This window comes from Mustela erminea, chromosome 3 (assembly GCF_009829155.1).
Source record: "Mustela erminea isolate mMusErm1 chromosome 3, mMusErm1.Pri, whole genome shotgun sequence".
Lineage (NCBI taxonomy): Eukaryota > Metazoa > Chordata > Mammalia > Carnivora > Mustelidae > Mustela > Mustela erminea.
Window position 1 is genome coordinate 85,885,219 of NC_045616.1, and position 19,061 is coordinate 85,904,279.

At 41.4% G+C, this 19,061-nt stretch overlaps 1 protein-coding gene across 7 annotated transcripts in view; it reads left to right on the forward strand.

Annotated features, from left to right (window-relative positions):
* Positions 1 to 19,061, forward strand: part of DIAPH1 (diaphanous related formin 1) — a 93,354-nt gene that overhangs the window by 34,002 nt on the left and 40,291 nt on the right. For 5 of the 7 annotated variants that reach the window (XM_032336375.1, XM_032336369.1, XM_032336368.1 and 2 more), the window contains 10 exons: positions 622 to 730; positions 1,641 to 1,751; positions 1,923 to 2,041; positions 2,693 to 2,809; positions 3,424 to 3,539; positions 4,065 to 4,129; positions 5,432 to 5,611; positions 6,350 to 7,102; positions 7,951 to 8,065; positions 8,560 to 8,568. In XM_032336375.1, coding sequence (XP_032192266.1) covers positions 622 to 730; positions 1,641 to 1,751; positions 1,923 to 2,041; positions 2,693 to 2,809; positions 3,424 to 3,539; positions 4,065 to 4,129; positions 5,432 to 5,611; positions 6,350 to 7,102; positions 7,951 to 8,065; positions 8,560 to 8,568 — 1,694 coding nt within the window. The remainder of the gene's footprint in view (positions 1 to 621; positions 731 to 1,640; positions 1,752 to 1,922; positions 2,042 to 2,692; positions 2,810 to 3,423; positions 3,540 to 4,064; positions 4,130 to 5,431; positions 5,612 to 6,349; positions 7,103 to 7,950; positions 8,066 to 8,559; positions 8,569 to 19,061) is intronic. The other 2 variants (XM_032336370.1, XM_032336372.1) reach the window with 1 other exon arrangement.

Here is a 19,061-nt window from a genome sequence, read left to right on the forward strand (position 1 = left end):
TTGGTTAATTTAACGGTTGATCTTAAACATCTTTCTATGTCGGTACTTAAAGATCTACCTTAACTTTACTGGCTGTTTAGCATTCCATAGTATGTATGTCCCATAATTTATTTAACAGTTTCCGTGTTGCTAGACATTTTAAGTGAAAAATTTTTTTTTTCTTAGCAGATTCTGGCCCTTGCTCTAGGTGATAAGAAGTTTTACTGCTACAAATAATGCCATAATGAACATCTTTGTACATACATTATTTCACATTTATGCATTTATGTTGGATAGGTTTCTAGAAGTATGCCAAAAGTTATGTGCCCTTAAAATTGATACTGTTATCTACCCTTCCAAAAGTTATCCTAGTTTATACTCCATAGAACAGGTGTTCTAATTTGGTATCCGTAGATAAGAGTCTAGGAATGGGTTTTAGGAAATAAATTTTTCTGAGGAGATTGTCCTTAGCTTTCACCAGATTCTGACCCCTGCCTTAGGTGATGAGGAGAATAATGGAAGTCTGGACAGTTGATAATGTTCTATTTTCGAACTGATCTGTGCCCCTGTATAATTTACTTGCTATGCCTGTCTGTGGCAGGGCACTTAGACATTTCTCTCCCTTTCCTTTCTCCTGGGCAGGAATGAAAGGGTTTTGACAGCGATGACAGAAAGAGCTGAGATGGATGAGGTGGAACGCTTCCAGCCATTGTTGGATGGATTAAAAAGTGGGACCTCCATTGCACTCAAGGCAAGTTTATCCTCCAAAACTGTCCAAGAATAGAACTCAAGATGGAAGGACTTAGGTTCATTTGACCTTTTAATAGAACACATGGAATGGTTCAGATTTGCTTCCAGAACATTAAAATAAAACCAATATCTCAGTAAAGTGAGTTACATGAATTTTTGGGTTTCCTAGTTTCATGCATGTAAAAGTTATGTTTACTCTATACCATGGTTTATTAAGTGTAAATAACATTATGTCTACAACAATGTAGCCACCTTAATTAAATATTTTATTGCTTAAAAACGGTAACTATCATATGAGCATTCAGTATGTCATAATCACTGATCACAGATGATCATGACAAATAAAATAATAATGAAAAAGTTTGAAATATTCTGAGAATTACTAAACTACGACACAGAGACAAGAGTGAGTGAACAAGTGCTGTTGGAAAATTAGCACTGATAAACTTGCTTGACATAGGGTTGCCACAGACTTTAAACTTGTAAAAAAAAAAAAACCAAAAAAACAAAACCATACTATATAGTGCAGTGTGATAAAGTGAAATGCAATGAAATGAGTTGCATCTGTATATGTTTTATATTTCAGGATTTGTTCTGAAGGGAAAATGATTATCCTTCTCTCCAAGAAGGCAGAGAAAGAGCAGCTTTCCTTATTATGAGATGGGGGAAAAGGCATTCTCTCTATTTATATGCTAGGAAAGCCAAGGCTGAGAACAAAGTCTCCCATCAAATCCTTGGAAGCATTTAGACCTCTGAGCTCTCCACACCTGGGCTCAAATCAGGTCTTACTGCTCTAATAAGAAGCTGTTCTTACCGTTTTGTACTGCATCTTCTACATTTGCATGTAAAGAGAATGGAATCTTGGTCCCTAGGAATCAGCAATGACATGCTTCTGAATTTTCTTACTTTAGGTGGGCTGTCTGCAGCTGATCAATGCTCTTATCACACCAGCTGAAGAACTTGACTTTCGAGTGCACATCCGAAGTGAACTGATGCGCCTGGGGCTGCATCAGGTGTTGCAGGTGAGTCACAGCTCTCCATTAGGACAGCCACACTTCGCTGCCGGCTCTCATGACCCCATCATCTCTAGTGTCACTTTGGCTTTCTGTTTAAGAATCAGGTTGAAAGGCTTGGGTTTCTAGCCAGCAGAGGACACTTCTGGGTTCCCTGACTTGTACTTTGGTTGTTGACAGGACCTTCGAGAGATTGAAAACGATGATATGAGAGTGCAATTAAATGTGTTTGATGAGCAAGGAGAAGAAGATTCCTATGACCTGAAGGGAAGGCTGGATGACATTCGAATGGAGATGGAATATCCTTTTATGAACTGGGTTCAGGACACATGAGACATTCAGTGTAGATCCCTGTATTGGAATGGTGTGGGGTGATGACTCAGAACAGGGCATCAGTCTGTGTGTCTTCTCAGTAGATGAGGCAGGTGTCTTTTTTGATTGCTGTGGGCTTTATTTCCCTCAGCATGGACCAGAGATCTGTGGGTTCCTTGAAATGGAAGTAGCTATCAAAATAAGTATGGACCTCCTAGAATATGAAATCTTAGCTTACTGTGGTGTAGAGCTGGTCTTTGGAGAATATGCATAAGCCAGGGGTGGGCTTGTAATTTTGCTTTCTTCTCTGTGTCCCTGAGACTGACAGAGGGAATGGTTTGGCTGCATACTGCTTTTTGCCACAAGTGACTTGTGTGCAGTTACCTTTTCACTTCTGCCTACTGCTTCATCTCCAGGCCAAGTACTGGGAATCCTTTATCTTTGTGTATACCACCACCCAGCTCACTGGTCCTTCAGCCTAAGGAAGCTTATGGAGCTTAAAATTTGGGATAATTTACAGGAGAGGCAGCTGTTAGAATAGAAGTGGCATCTTGTGACTTTTGTCAAGAGCAGGGCAGTCCACCTGTCAAACATGGTTTCTAAATATATGCTTTCCTTAGCTTCTTCCCCTTTTTCACTGACTTCAGTGATGTCTTCCAGATTCTCTTAAACACAGTGAAGGATTCAAAGGCAGAGCCACACTTCTTGTCCATCCTGCAGCACCTGCTCTTGGTCCGAAATGACTATGAGGCCAGGTAAGATGGTATACCTGTGAGAAGTATTGAATTTGAGCCTAGGTAGAGAGAGCAAAATCCTTAAATTCAAAGACTGTCTGTAAAGGGAAAAAGAAGAGACAAAGGCAAGGATTACAGTTCATTTTTAGTCACAGATATAAAAGGAGTTGTTAGTTGTCCTTTTAATCTGACTGAAAAGCATCCTTATGGAGGAGGTCAGACTATATAAGTAAAATGTCCTTTTTTTGGAGAGAGGAGAGGTGAGGTGGGGTGATGATGATAGCAAAGGGAGGTACCCATTTCAGGTTCTTTCAGGTTGCCTAGAAGTAGAGGTTCAGGGGTAGTGCTATCTGTTACAGAAAGGCTTGAGCCTGAGTTTTAGATGGGAAATGATTGGCACCAGGAGGTTGATAGCAACAGGTTTTGATTATCTGAAGAAGATGGGTAGCTGTTGTACAATAGTGAGTTTCCTAACATGGCAGTGGATGTCTGCTAGTTCTATGAAAAGGTCCTTTCAGGAACACGTCCCCTCAGGTCTCTCTCTCTCTCAAAGCAGTTAACTTTTCCTGATCCTGAATGCTTCAGAAAATTATATTTTGATTTTCCTCTGATAGCCTTCTTCTCTTCTTCCATAGGCCACAGTACTATAAGTTGATTGAAGAATGTATTTCTCAAATAGTTTTGCACAAGAATGGGGCTGATCCTGACTTCAAGTGCCGGCATCTTCAGATTGATATTGAGGGGTTGATTGGTAAGTATGTTCCTCCGATCTGTCTCCTTAAAACATTGCTCTGCCTTTCATGTTTTCTCTTTCTTCCAGTGAAATTTTCAGGAAAGATATCTTTCTAGTCTCCAGGTATTTCCATTTTTGTCTTTAGGTGATAACCAACTTCTGTGCTAGGAATACAGAGACCTTTAGTTTATTGTTCTGTAAATCTAAAATTTACCCATACTCAAACATCACCTTACCTTTTGAAGGGACTTTACCTATTATCTGTGATTCCTGCTGGTCTCACAGATTCTTAAGTATCACTTGTGGGCGGGCACTCTCCAGGCCATCCAGCACGGTGGCCTTACTGTATAACAAGCACTCAGAAATTGCCTGTTGAACTTAACTGAAAGCTCCATTTCTTTGTCTAGAGCAGAACGTTAAGAAGGATAATAAAAATAAGCAAATGGACAAAAGATTGTCCTTTGGTTATATTGAAGGTTGGAGGTAGTAAGAGGGAAAGACAAGAGAACTGGGAGCTTCACTTACTTGACTCTTTCTTTTCAGATCAAATGATTGATAAAACAAAGGTGGAGAAATCTGAAGCCAAAGCTACAGAACTGGAAAAGAAGGTGTGTGTGTGTGAGAGATCAAACAATTGAGGGCCTTTCTTTTTTCTTTTCTTCTTTTTTTCTTTTTAAGAATTATGATATTTTTTCTGACGTGTGAAACTGTTACCTGTGATATTTCACAAGCATTCAGCACACAGTAGCAGTTCCTGGGGGAACCTTTCTGGCATAGGTTCGTGCCTGGAGAAACTAACGTGGACATGATGTGGAGGAGTTAGTGGTCCGCAGTTTGGGAGCCCCTGGGTAGGACAGGAACTACAGATGACTCTCATGTATAACCGTTCCTGGGGTTTTGCTGGCATCTCAGGCCACTTACCCCAGAACAACAGGGACTGGAATATGTCTCAATTCCTTTTTTCTCTTCAGTTGTTAGGACTTCTGTTGTGGTTGATGGGTTTTTCTCCTAGAAGCAGTTGGGATTATACACCATAGCTGCTCTGGTGTAAATGTCTTAACAATGTTAAAAATTTTTTAAAAATTTTAGGTTTGTTCTTGTTGTTTTTGCCACCCCTCCCCTTTTATTTTAAGCAAGCGCAGGGGGTGGTGGGGGGAGGAGCATAGGGAGAGGAAGAGAATCTTAAGCAGACTCCGTGCTGAGTGCTGAGCCTGACACAGGGCTCAGTCTCACAATTCTGAGATCGTGGCCTGAGATGCAATCAAGAGTCGGATGCTTGACTGACCGAGCCACCCAGGCGCCCTGTTTGTTTGTTTTTTAATTGAAATACAGTTGACACACAATGTTAGGTTAGTTGTAGGTGCACAGCGTAGTGATTTGACAAGTCTGTACATTATACCGTGCTCTGCACAAGTGTAACTGCCGTCTGTCACCACACAACACTCTTATGATATGGTTCACTATATTCCCTCTGCTGTACTTTTCATTCCTGTGACTTACTCCATTTCTGGAAGCCTCTACCTTCCATTCCTTCACCCATTTTGCCTACCCCCATCCCCATTCCGTCTGGCAAACAGCTCTTTTTTCTCTATTTATCAGCTCATTTCTGCTTGTTTTTGTTCATGCATTTGTTTTTTAAATTCCTTGTATAAGCGAAATCGCACAATATTTGTCTTAGGTTGTTTTATGTTTGTTTTTAGAACTCCCAAATTAGAGAGACTGGAAATAATCTCTGGTTCCCTCTTCTTTAACCCTGATTTTGAATTCAAAATTATAGTGGCCTTTTTTCCCAGTCCTTTCCTGGGAAAGTGAGCTCTGTAAAGGATTGTGACAAAACAGTGAATTTTGGGGAATAACACTCTGCTTCTTCCTGGACAGTTTACTAGGACCCTAATTCCTTTCTCCTTTAGTTGGACTCAGAGTTAACAGCCCGACATGAGCTACAGGTAGAAATGAAAAAGATGGAAAGCGACTTTGAGCAGAAGCTCCAGGATCTTCAGGGAGAAAAGGATGTCTTGAATTCTGAAAAGCAGCAGATTGCCACAGAGAAACAGGACTTGGAAGCAGAGGTGTCTCAGCTCACAGGAGAGGTAATGTCTGAGCAGGGAAGGCAGAGTGACCTGTGTGCCGTCAGCAGCCTCAGGATGGGCCTGTCTTGGAGCAGGAGTCAGTCATCTTACTCCTAGGGAAGGTTTGGTTACCAATAGGTGATCTAGTTAGATAATGCATCTTTTAAAAATCATTTAAAAATCATCTTTAACAATAGGTGATTGCATCTTTTAAAAATCATTTACTGTAACACACAAGATAGAAAATTTGGAAAATAAATAATATAGAGAATAAAAGGAGTCATAGAACTACCCAGGAATAAAACTAAAAGTCATCTCATAAATTCAGGAGTAAAATCCTGAAAAACTAAATACGTTTGCTAATTTTCCCTTAGTTAAATTATTTCTGGGCAGATTAATGCCCACACTCTTTGCAGTTACAGTTATTTAAATGATACATGATATCTGATAACTTGATCACTTATGTGCCTATCTCACCAGAATATTTGATTTACTTGAACTTTGCATTTTCTAATTAAAGGGAGAATTTAACATAAAGATTAAAGTTGCTTTTTGAATGCAAAGCATGCTGAACTAAGAACTTGAAGACCCGAATTCTAAATATCTATGTGACTTTAGGTGAATCATTTCATCTGTCTGACTCCTTTCAGTGTCTTCGTGCTTAAAAAGAGAACTCTGGATTAAGTAATTTTTAGGTCCTTTCCAACCCCAGTGGTCCCTGAAGTGGAGTGAAGAGTTCTTCCATTGATGTTCCTCTAGGTTGCCAAGCTGTCCAAGGAACTGGAAGATGCCAAGAAAGAAATGGCTTCTCTCTCTGCTGCAGTTACTGCTGTAGCCCCTCCTAGCAGTGCTACTGTTCCCCTTGCTCCTGGCACTGTTACTCCACCCCCAGCCCCTCCTTTACCAAGAGAGCTTACCATACCTCCACCACCTCCTCTTCCTGGAGGTGATACCATTCCTCCTCCACCACCTCCCCCTCCTTTGCCTGGGCATGCTTATATCCCCCCGCCCCCTCCTTTGCCTGGAAGTGTTGGCTCCTCTGTACCACCTCTTTTGCCTGGGGGTGCTGGCATCCCTCCACCCCCTCCTTTGCCTGGGGGTGCTAGCATCCCCCCACCCCCTCCTTTGCCTGGGGCTACTGTCATCTCCCCACCTCCTCCTTTGGCTGGGAGTACTGGTATCCCCCCACCCCCTCCTTTGCCTGGGAGTACTGGTATCCCCCCACCCCCTCCTTTGCCTGGGAGTGCTGGTATCCCCCCACCTCCTCCTCCCTTGCCTGGAGGAGCAGGAATGCCACCTCCCCCTCCACCTCTTCCTGGTGGTCCTGGAATCCCTCCACCCCCTCCATTTCCTGGAGGTCCTGGAATTCCTCCACCTCCACCTGGAATGGGTATGCCTCCACCTCCCCCTTTTGGATTTGGAGTTCCTGCAGCCCCAGTTCTGCCATTTGGATTGACCCCAAAGAAGCTTTATAAGCCAGAGGTGCAACTCCGAAGGCCAAACTGGTCCAAGGTGAGAATTTCTGTCCATTTTTTCTTCAATAGATCTTAAGAAACCAATTTAGTTTCCTGCTTTGTATTTTGTGCCCAGGTGGGCTTCCGTTTCTTATGGTTGGCAACTTTCTATCTTCAGGTTTCACTCTTGGCCTATGTTTACTCACCACATACTAGGCATCTTCTGTGTGCCAGACATCACTTTGGAGAATTCTTTGAGCCTTTTACTCTGCTACAAAACCTAAACATATCCTTAAGTTAATGTTTTTGGCCTTTTCTTTGAGGATATGAGTGCCATGGTTATCCACAGTTTGATAATAGTCATTTCACTAGGCTGTAAGCTGCTGATAAAGGTGCTGATCTGAGAGCTGTGGATTGATGGATACGCTCTGCTATCTCTTCCCCGTAAATGAGCTATAGAGGACATGTGTTCATGGCACAGTATTATTTCCTCTCTGTGTTCGAGGCTCCTATGATTCTGCTTCAGCCTTCTGCTCCCAGAAACCAAATAAAAGGAGCTTAGGGGTTTACTTATAAAATGAACAAGTATGTCATAGTTAGCCAAATTGATGGGGAGAATATAATGTAGAATAAGGGAAGATGTGAAACACAGCCTCAGTACTTTTCAGTTTAGAGGATTTGAGGTTAGAAGGAGGATAAGCAGCATAAGTGAACCTAACTCTTGAATGAACTGGAAGCACTATGTCCTTCCATGTGGGGCACAGTTCTTCCGTGTCTCCAGTTGGTCACTCTAGTAAGACATTACTTAGAGCTACCACCCACCTAACCCGCATCTTGGTCAGTTTTCTAGGATGGAAAGTACAGGGCTCCACTTAGTAACACTTAACACCCTCCCCATATCCACAGTTTGTTGCTGAGGACCTGTCCCAGGACTGCTTCTGGACAAAGGTGAAAGAGGACCGCTTTGAGAACAATGAACTTTTCGCCAAACTTACTCTGACCTTTTCTGCCCAGACCAAGAGTGAGTACCTTCCTCTTACATGCACAGGTCTAGTATAGGACTTTGAGTATCCTTTAAGTCAGTCTCTCATTCCTTCCCTTCCCTGGGTGAGGATTGAAGAGGTGTTTTTTCCCATTCAGAAGAAATTAAGATATTTTTGTATTATGGGGACACTGGGGTTGGGAAAGAAAACTTGTGTTTTCGTATTTTTCTTCCCCAATGTTTTTCACCTGTAAGTATTTTTTATCAGTATAACATGTTGGGGATATGAGATTAAGGTGACATAAAGCTCATTATGGGGCCCATTTTGATAATACTTTTGAACGGATTCTGGCACTGTCTTTAAGGTACCATCCCAGGCCTACAAACGTAATTAATAAGGGTTGGGCCAGTCTTTAACAGGTTAGGTAATTAAGTGACTGTCTACAATAACAACCATGTGTGATTCTTTTTCTTTTCTTCCATTTCTTTTCAATATCTGATGCTTTCATCTTCCTGGCCCTTTGTTCTTCCAGCTTCAAAAGGTAAGAATATAGAAGAGCCTTTTAACTGGTTATCTTGAACATTAGAGACAAGATGTAACAGATGTAAAGGAATTTCTCTTTAGAAAACTGAGGTGAGATAAGTCGAAGCTGCCATGTAGTTGTTCTTTCTTCAGAAAGCGAGGGACTCCTTAAGTACTAATACCATCAACTTACATTACTGTTGTGTTTTATAGTCTTCCAAGTGCTATATAACACATACTATTTCTTGGACCTGCCCAGAAATCTTAAGAAATAAGCAGGTTGTGTATTATCTCCATTCTGTAGGATGTTTGAAATGAATATATGTATCTTGTCCAAGGTCAAATGACCAGATCCAGTGATCTTGTCTTCTGGTCCATGGTTTTTTGCATAAATTCTTGCTTTTCTTTTTCACCTTCATATCTTCCCCTTTGTTCTAGAAGAACTGATCTGTTTTGCCCTCTTCTTTCTTCACTTCCTAATTCTTGTGGTTTTGTGCTGCCTTGTGACAGGGCACTTGTAGTTATTTCCCCTGAGAGACTCAGTGTTTGAATTTAATGACAGTTATATAGCCTAATAATTTTGTATTTCCACCTTACAGTTTATTTGTTTCCTTAGAGGTATATTTTGACCCTAGTGATGAAAATTAAATGCAACTTTTGAGCATTTCCCCCTCTTCTCTCTGCCACCCCCACCTCGCCCTCAGTAAATAAGCATTTAGTATTATTTTTTCCTTAAGTTAACTGATGGAACCAGCCTGCACTTTGTTCTATGAAGGAGCCTAACACTGCTAGGTGCCCTTGGTGGCCCCTAGTTAGGTGTGTCTACCTGAGAGTATAAGATTGCTGGGCTCAGGTGTGACCTCTTGCCTTTCACTCAGGGCAAAGTGGCCTTGTACTCTAGAAGAGCTGTCCTCCGCTGAACTAAAGTGCAGCCAAGGGGTTGACTTCCACCTGCTTAGTGAAAAATCCAGGGATAATGACTCTTTAGGCTATTCTAGTATATCAGCGAAGACTAGTTGGACAGAGAAACTCAAAATCAAATGATATCCTAATTTGTAAGTTCACAAAATCTACCCCTGCGTTGGCCTCTGGTATAAGTCCCTTTCTCACACATGTGCTCTGAGCAGCACTGCACCTGTATGCTGGCTGGGCCCCTTTCCTCCCACCTCGGCCACCCCCTTCTTCTGTACATTTGTATTACTAGTGATTATAGTGAGGTTTTCTGCACTTTCATGGTTTTCCTGGGCATTTTATTTTCACTGATAGTGTTTTAAAAATTGATAGTGTTTTAATTGATAGTGTTTTAAAAATACTCCAGCAAAGGTCACCTGGGTGGCTCAGTTGGTTAAGCAACTGCCTTCGGCTCAGTTCATGATCCTGGAGTCCTGGGATTGAGTCCTACATTGGGTTCCCAGCTCCACGGGGAGTCTGCTTTTCCCTCTGACCGTCTCTCTTTTCATGCTCTCTCTCACTGTCTCTCTCTCAAATAAATAAATAAAATCTTAAACAAAACAAAACAAAACCCCAGCAAGACCATATCTTATCTTTTCTCATTTTCAGCCATGTAACCACATTTTTTTTTTAAGATTTTATTTATTTGACACACAGAGATTATAAGCCGACAGAGAGAGATTACAAGCCGTCAGAGAGGCAGGCAGAGAGAGAGAGAGGGAAGCAGGCTCCCTGCTGAGCAGAGAGTTCCATACGGAGCTCGATCCCAGGACCCTGGGATCATGACCTGAGCCGAAGGCAGCGGTTTAATCCACTGAGCCACCCAGGCGCCCTTGTAACCACATTTTTTTTAATGCTCTTTCAGCTTTCAGATTCTGCCCTAGACTACTTTCTTTTCATTGAAGGTTTTAACTTTCCACCAGCCTTGGTTCTTTTTTCCCCCCAAAAGTCATTCTTAGAAAATTTTATATCTTAATCTGGGAAAAAAAAATGAATATGACTTGGTTGATTTAGTTTAATGGAGTATTGATTTTCAGATAGTAGTAATCCACGCTACTAGATTGCTGCTCTTGTGATGAAGGAAATTCCTAGCTAGTCTTTAAATGTCCTTAGCTTCTTGGGCACCTGGATGGCTCAGTTGTTTAGGTGGCTGCCTTTGGCTTGGGTCATGATCCCGCAGTCCCAGCTAGGATCAAGTCCTGCATTCAGCTCTGCTCAGCAGGGTGTCTGCTTCTCCCTCTGACACCCGCCCCCTATGCGCGCGCGTCCTCTCTCTCTCTCTCTCTCATAAAATAAATAAAAAATTTTTTTTAAGTTAAAAAATATCTTTAGCTTCAGTTAGCACTTTCAGGTGTTAAATTGGCACTCTGTCTTAATTTCCTCGTTTTTCCATTAGGAAACACTAGGGGATATGTTCTCGAAAATTAAATCATGAGCAGTTTTCCAGACATTCTAAATCTTTTTTTTTTTTTTTTTTTTTATTTATTTTTATTTCCAGCATAACAGTATTCATTATTTTTGCACCACACCCCGTGCTCCATGCAATCCGTGCCCTCTATAATACCCACCACCTGGTACCCCAACCTCCCACCCCCCAGACATTCTAAATCTTAATGATGTAATTTTCCTGTCAGATACAATCCTGAGTGTTTACTGTTTACCTGACTGAGTGACCCACAACACTCAGACACAACAGAACTTCCCTGCTGCTCGTCACCCTTGCTGTGTCTGTTATCATTCATTTCCCCCAAATAAGAACTACCTCCCCCTTTTAAAAATTCTTTTTTCTTTGGATTTTTAATGTTGTCTGATTTATTTTTTCCTTCTCTGTTTACCTGCTCTCTTTTCCTTTGCATTAGTCTGTAAATCTGTGATGTAAGAGGTATTAGAGTGTTGGGGTGTGTTGAACGTGTCTCTTGGGAACAAAATAGGTGCTTTAATACCATTTGCAGGGGCCTCAGCTAGCCGCCAGAAGTGCTGTAGGGACCCCATGCCATGTGTAACTCCCACTGTGATCGTGCTGACTAACTTGCCTTTGCCTTTCCTGATACGATTTTGAATAACTTCTCTTGGTGCTCAGGCTGGCAAACTCGGTTTAGACTTCCCGGTAGTCCCCCTTGCTCAAAACAATCCAGAAACACTTAGTAAAAAAAGGCTTTGGTTTCTTAGTTAAAGTTTTTCTCAGCAAAGGAAAATCAAGCTTTAGCACCTTCAGAGGTGAGTGCTTAGAGGACCCACATCTCCTCAGTATGAAAGCAAGGTTTCTTTTGCTTCTGGTACTTTAAACATGTCCAGTATAAAATTTCAGATCTTTATCCTTAATCCCGTTTTTTAAAATAGGTAGCCAGTTTCAGTTTCCAAGTCTCTTATTCATAGTCTGACTATTGATGATACAGTTAAATGATAGATGAATACTCATTACCACTCCATAAATATTCTGTCCTTCAGATAAGGAATTAGAGACACAGCTTGAATAACTTTTCCTAGGCTATATCGTAAGTGCCAGAGACCAGATTCAGACCCCGGGGTGTGTGACTTCTGCTTCCCAGAAGCCTATGTCCTTGTCCTAAGAACTTCTGGAAGTTCAGATCCAGACAAAAGATGAAAGAAGGGGATTTGCTGGCTTTTGCCACCACTTCATTCATTCAGGCACTTCTCTTTAGTCCTTGAACTGGCAGGTGACTCTTAGTACAGAAAAGGAGCAACAGATTAGGGAAAGTAGGTGAAATGCTGTATATTTAGGGGTGAAGAAGAGGAAACATGTTCTGTTTCTAGTATATTCAACTGTAACAAAATGAATCCAATTGGAGAAATAAGGCCTGCTTATCTAGTCCAGTGAAAGCCCTGCTTAGATGATTTTAGGCCATTGATTACCAGATTTGATGAGGAAGTTATTTGTACATGAAGTTTTCATAATATTGCATTATTTCCTCTCTCACTTGATAAACACAGGTCACTGTTATTTGTCAGACATGGCTGTATCCCCCTTATATTTTACTGATAGCCAAAACTTCCTGTATACTCTAGGAATAGACATTAACAAGAACACCCGCCTCACTCTCTACACCTGCCTCCTGTGGTCAGGGATCTCCAGTCACTGTGTCATTATGGTTCAGGAAGACGTGAGCCTTTGTATTCAGAGAAGAAACCAGAGAGGCGAGCCAGTCTTCTATGTATACTACATTTTCTCAAACAAGATTAGTCTCTTGTTTTTGAACTCTTGACTTCCTATAAATCATAGATTTACTCTGTTTATTCTTTGTCAGGGAATATTATGAATTCAGAGCTGATAGGCAATACTATAAAACTTTGAGTTCTTTGCACTTTCTCACCATCCTTATGGCGATCAGCAAAGAGTGTTTTATTGTAGTCTCTTTGTTGACTCTCTTGAATTCCTTGGGAATGTGTTCAGTAGTTAAACTTTTTTTTTTTTTTCCCTAACTTTTTCGGGGGAGCATTTTCATCACTGTGGTGACCGAAGTCATTATTTGTATGAATGAGATAACTAGTTTTTCATTCAGCTTTCTCTCTTTTATTCTCTTTTGTTGATGACATGATCCCATGAAAAATAGTATGTGTTGAAACTGTGGGAAGTGCTAACTGATGTCCTAAGTATAGTGGCAATTTCCTGTTTAGGTTTATTCCTTTCTTCCAAAAACCTTTGGAGCTCCTAAGGTCCATAAGCTAGTTACTCTCGGTACGTGTGCATTGGTCAATATGTAGTGTTAGACCCCCTCCCTGTTAAAGTATGAGGTGCACTGTGGGAATTTTGAGCATCAGAACAGTTCTCCAGGTGGTTTTCAGCAGTAATTTAGAAAGAACTCTGGTAAAAAGGAAGATCTTGACCGGGAGCTAAGAATTTTATAAACAATAACTGTATTCTAGTTAGGATTTGACTCTTTGTCAAACCCAGTACAGACTTCCCGATAGCCTGCAAGAGCCCAGGGTTTGTGCTTTTGTCCCACAAGTCACAACTGTTGGCAACAATAGTCTCTTGCTCTCCCAGAGCTTTGTTGGTTCAGTCTTCAAGAACAGCCTGTGGTGAGGAAGTAATCCCTTCTCTCCCTTGAGATTGAAGGGTCTTTTTTCTTTTCCCTGTAATCGTGTTCTTTTTCCTTTCTTTTTTTTTTTAAGATTTTATTTATTAATTTGACAGAGAAAGACATGGCGAGAGAGGGAACACAGCATGGGGAGTGGGAGAGGGAGAAGCAGGCTTCCTGCTGAGCAGGGAGCCTGATGTGGGACTCCATTCCAGGAGTCTGGGATCATGACCTGAACCTAACTAAGGCAGGTGCCCAGGCACCCCATCCCTGTGATCCTGTTCTGTCCACTAGGTGGCACTCCTTCAGTTGGATCTTTATCAGGAAATGTCCAAGTGAATCTTTAGTTTCTGCAACTTGAACCCCTTGAAACAAAATTTTGTTAGAGCTCAACATACTCCACCTTATCAGTGAGTCTCTTCTCAGAAAGAGGTCTGTTCTATCAGTTCCTTATTCCTCTCAAGTGTATAGAATAAGGATTTGTGCTATTTAAGTGAGTATTTGTTGGGATTGTTGTCTTTCAATTACTAATATTCTTGGGTTCTGAGTAGGATCAGACTATTAGTTCAAAGTGTTTGGGAAGTTCCATTATATCAAATGGTACTTCCTTGTGATTTAAAAAAATCTGGGGCATCTGGTTTCCTCAGTCATTTAAGCATCCAACTCTTGATTTCAGCTCAGGTCATGATCTCAGGGTTATGAGATCAAGCCCCATGTCAGACTCGGTGCCAAGCATAGAGCCTGCTTAAGATTCTCTCTCTGCCTCTCCCTTTGCCCCTCCCCCCCACCAATCTTCTGCTTGCACGAGTGTAGGTGTGCACTCTCTCTCTCTCTCTAAAAAAGAAAATAATAGTAAAAGACCTGAATCTAGTTCTGTCACCTAGGGTTATGATGAGCCCTGCACATTTGGATTGTCCTCTCTCATCAGGAGCATAAAAAAATAAACTACCCCCTCTTACATACCTCTTTCTACTCCCAACCTTTCCATCACTATTTACCTTGAAATTTCATTGTATCTAATACTAGCTTGTTTATCTTGGCTTATATTACTTCCTATAGGGAGCCCCAGACTTCCAGGGCACCCTCACCTCCCATATTCGAATCGCAGGAAGGCTCTTTATATCTCCTGTTCAGTTTCCTCCTCTGATCATCCCTGAGTACCTGAAACCCATTCTTTGTGCCCTCTGGAATTCGTGTTCCATTACTAGAAAAAGCTCCTCTGACATCAGCTTCACCTTGGTGATCTAACAGAGACCTGGCTTTCCCTCAACACTGCTTTCCTTCTTGCCCCCGCATGTAGTGGGTTTTTCCTCCCATAAACCTCATCCCAGTGGACATGGACCCAGAGATGGTGTAGATGTCTTCTTTGTTGTTTATTGCCACTTTCAGATCATGCCACCATTTTCTTTGCCAGAACCCCATAATTTTGAATCTCATGACATCAACCAGTTCCTCTCTCAGCACCAGTCATCTACGAACATCCCAAGTTGCTCCTTATTTCTTAGCCAGGTTGGCTGTTCCCGCTCTTGGCGGTACTCCCTGGCCACTTCCATCTTAGTTCTTAGCAATTATACACAAACAGGTTGTGATCCTACCAATGTGCTGGCTTCACAGTCCCTTGAATTGTTCTTTTCCAGTGATCTTGTCCTCTACCTTACCCTACCCATTTCAGCTGCAGTCTTTCTCCAGTCTTAACTTAATGCCACCCATGTTCTAGCTTTTTACGTCTCTCTCTTTAGGACCGGGACTGCCACAGTCCTCTAGCCCCACTGGACGTCCAGTCCATTTGTCCTACCCCCTTTCACTGTGTTTCTGCTCCTTGATGACTTCCCTCTCCTCCTCAGCTAAAATTCTGTGGCTAATCATTATAATAATGACTGTCTTTGATGTTTTCCCCTTCCATTACCTCTTTCTGATTTCATCATAGTTGATTGGCAAAACAAGTCTGTCTCTCTCCACCCTGCACAGGTAGTACAAGTGAATGTGACTGAAAAAAAAACAAACACCTGGTCCTCCTAGATAGACTTTGTCCCCTTGGCTTTCAGGAGAGCAGACGCTCTTACTTACTCTCCTGCCTCCCTGACTATTCATTCTTCTGGCTCCTGTCTGCTCATTTTGCATTGTTGCATGCCCCCTTGGTCCTGCCAGGCAATTGAATATTAAATACTTTGAGTTCGTTCAACTTCCCATTCTCTTAAATGATTATTTCACTCTTTCTGTCTTCAGAGACCCAACACCCCCATTTTCATTCTCAGTTGAGCATGTTTTTCTTCCTGCTTCACTGAGAAAACTGAAGCCGTTGGAAGAGGCACTTCTGTGGACATATACCATTACTGTACCCATTCTCTGTCTTCCTCTCTGTTACCATGGTCCTGTCTAAAGCCAGTCCTGTACTTCATTTCAACAAATGCATAGAGTACACTAAAAAATTTAAAAAATCTCCCTCTCCTTTGCTGGAGTGACTGTGGTTAACATACCTTTCACCTGCATGTGTTACTCTAATAAAGGAACGAATGAAATCCTTTTCTTTTGTAGTTCAGGTGGAGGAAATATGGGAAATTTTCATAGAAGTTTGCCAGAAATTTAAGGGGCAGGGAAACTGAAAATAAAATTACATAAATATGAGCATATACACATTTTTAATGTAATCTTGTGATCCCCTCTGGTAGATACTGTTTTGCATTTTGCTTAATGTGATTCAGCACCTCTTGATACCATTACAGAGATGCATCTCATTATTTCTAATAGGTAGTTGTATTCTTTTTTTTTTCTTTTAAGATTTATTTATTTCAGAGAGAGAAAAAGTGAGCACAGTTGGGGTGCAGGGGAGGACAGAGGGAGATGGAGAGAGAATCTCAAGCAAACTCCCTGCCAAGTGCAGAGCCCCATGTGGGGCTTGATCCCAGGACCCTGAGATCATGACCTGAGCTGAAATCAAGAATCATTTGGTTAACTGACTGAACCACTTGCATGGATAGTTGTATTTTGTGAAATGCAATATAAATTTGTACAGCTGATCCATTAGTGAGAAATGACCAGTTTTAATATTATAAGTAGTACTGTAGGAAAAATCATATTTATCTGTGTGTTCTTGCATTTCTGCACAGTGAATTCTTTTTTTTTTTTTTTTTAAGATTTTATTTGTTTGTCAGAGAGAGAGGGAGAGAGAGCGAGCACAGGCAGACAGAATGGCAGGCAGAGGCAGAGGGAGAAGCAGTGTCCCTGCCGAGCAAGGAGCCCAAAGTGGGACTCGATCCCAGGACGCTGGGATCATGACCTGAGCCAAAGGCAGCCGCTTAGCCAACTGAGCCACCCAGGAGTGCCAGCACAGTGATTTCTTAAAAATAAAATTTGGGGGCACACACTGCTGGGTGTAGGATTGTATCTACACACCCAGCAGTGTGTGCCCCCAAATTTTATTTTTTTTACCCTTCCATTAAAAATAAGAAACTACTTACTGTAACATCTGATAAGGGAAACTGATACCTCGTTTTAATCTGACCATTAACAACATTGCACCAGAAATTTTCCTTCATATATTGACTCTTTGTTTCCTCATCTGTAAAATGAGACAGATAAACCTAAAGATATTTCGTAGTTTGAAACTTCTGGGCTTGTTTTGTTTTTTTCTTCTTTCTGCTTGCATAAGCTGTCTTTGGTGTTGCCTGCTCATCAACTGAAACTCCTTTGATTGTTTACTAAAAATGCTTGTAGTGTTTTCTTTGTTTTAATATGTGTTTCATTCTTTTTTGCTGCACTGAAGTCCGGCATTAGGAATTGCTGCTTGTTAAAGAGCTACACTGATGCAAAACTGTGAAACCTTTGCATGAAGGTTGCTGGTTTAGTTTCCACAAAAGACTTACTGGTGGAGATTTAGGGAGGGTGTCATCAGATAAAGATAATTAAACTTTAATTCTTTCTAAACTGTAGGAATTTGATACATCTGCAGTGTACAGTATGCACTTTCTCCTTTTCACCACCAGATGGCACATGGATCGCTTCTGTTTTGGATGTGTCATTGTTATGTCTGGGAGTGATGCAATCACGTTAGAGAGAGCCGACCTCTATTGGTTTCAAATACCAACTGCGTGGTATGCTGCCCTCTATCAGTCGGGAAATTCATTTGGAGGACTGATCAGTTAATTACAACAGGAAGCTGTTAACTTGCTGTTTTACAAAAGGGTCCTCCCCCCTTACAGCTTTTATAGGAGCAACATTGTATTTTTTGGAGGGCACAGAGGCTGGAGAATATTTTCGTTTTTGTTTCAGTCTGGTGACTTTGTGAAAGCATAGTCTTCCTTTTAAAGTGCTAAAAGAGAAAATTGTTTTTTACCAGCTTGGTAGTTAGTTATGTACATATTTGTGACCCCATGATATACATATTCCTAATCCCATCTCTGTCTACCCTGAATAGTTACTTGAAGCACATAATACAACTCGCTGCTGATTATATACTCATAATTTCCCAGAGACTATATGCTGTATTTGTTTCCTTGACAGAATTCCTTGGCCTACTTTGGGGAGAGTTTGCTGGTGCAGAAAGGTTTTTACTGTCAACCTCTTTGTTAACTCCTAATTATCCCAAGATAAACCCAGTTTTAGAGCCTCTTTCTAGCTATTCGAACTTCAGTGTGTGCCTCTAGTACTCTTCTTGACACACATAGACTGAAGCTATATCTTTTAAACCTAAGGCATCATCCAGCATTATCTGCAGATTTCAGATTTGATATTTGATAAAGTGTCTTTTTACATGGTCTGAGGCTTTAGCCAAACAGTAAGGGTATCAGTATTGTGTAAACTTCTGTCATCTTGAAGTCAGTCTCTACACTTATATGTCTGTTTCTGTCAGTAATTCCCAACTAAAGTGTGTGTAAGGATTACATAAGGAGCTTGTTTGTTAAAGATACGAATTCTTGGGCTGTTCCTCCAGAGTCAAAGTTGCAGGGACTGTAGGAAGAGAAGTTTCTAATAAACACCTCAGGTAAGTTTGTGGTGGTAGTTGCAGTAACCTGGCTGGATCCATGGCTTACGTTTTTATTTAGTTTCCATTTTCCAGAAAAAGGTGCTCTGCTTTTTCTCATGATAATGTTTTGATGTCTTTCTGAGAATTGGATAAGTATTACCCTTGTTTTTATGGAGATCCTACAGATCAGTTAGTGGGCAAGCTGACATTTTCTGTGGACTGCTAACATTTTGGAGGCTCTACTTCAGGGGCACTTGTTTTTACAAAATTTTTCTCTTGCCATCTTCTCGGCCAGATCTCTCATTAGGCACCTTTGAAGGATGTTTTGAAGAGGTTCTCTGAGTCTGTGAAGTAGCTAGGAACCACTGAGAGACTGGGGAGGCTGGAGGACAGATGATGGGAGATCTCTTGGGTTGTATAACAAAGATGGAGTTGTGTCAGTTCAGGATGTCCAGACCAGGATGAAGGGGCTGCAGCTATGCAGATATAACTCTTGTTCTTGTTCTTATTCAGTTAGTCCCTCACCGTGCAGAGTAGGAATCGGAGATGCATGGAGGA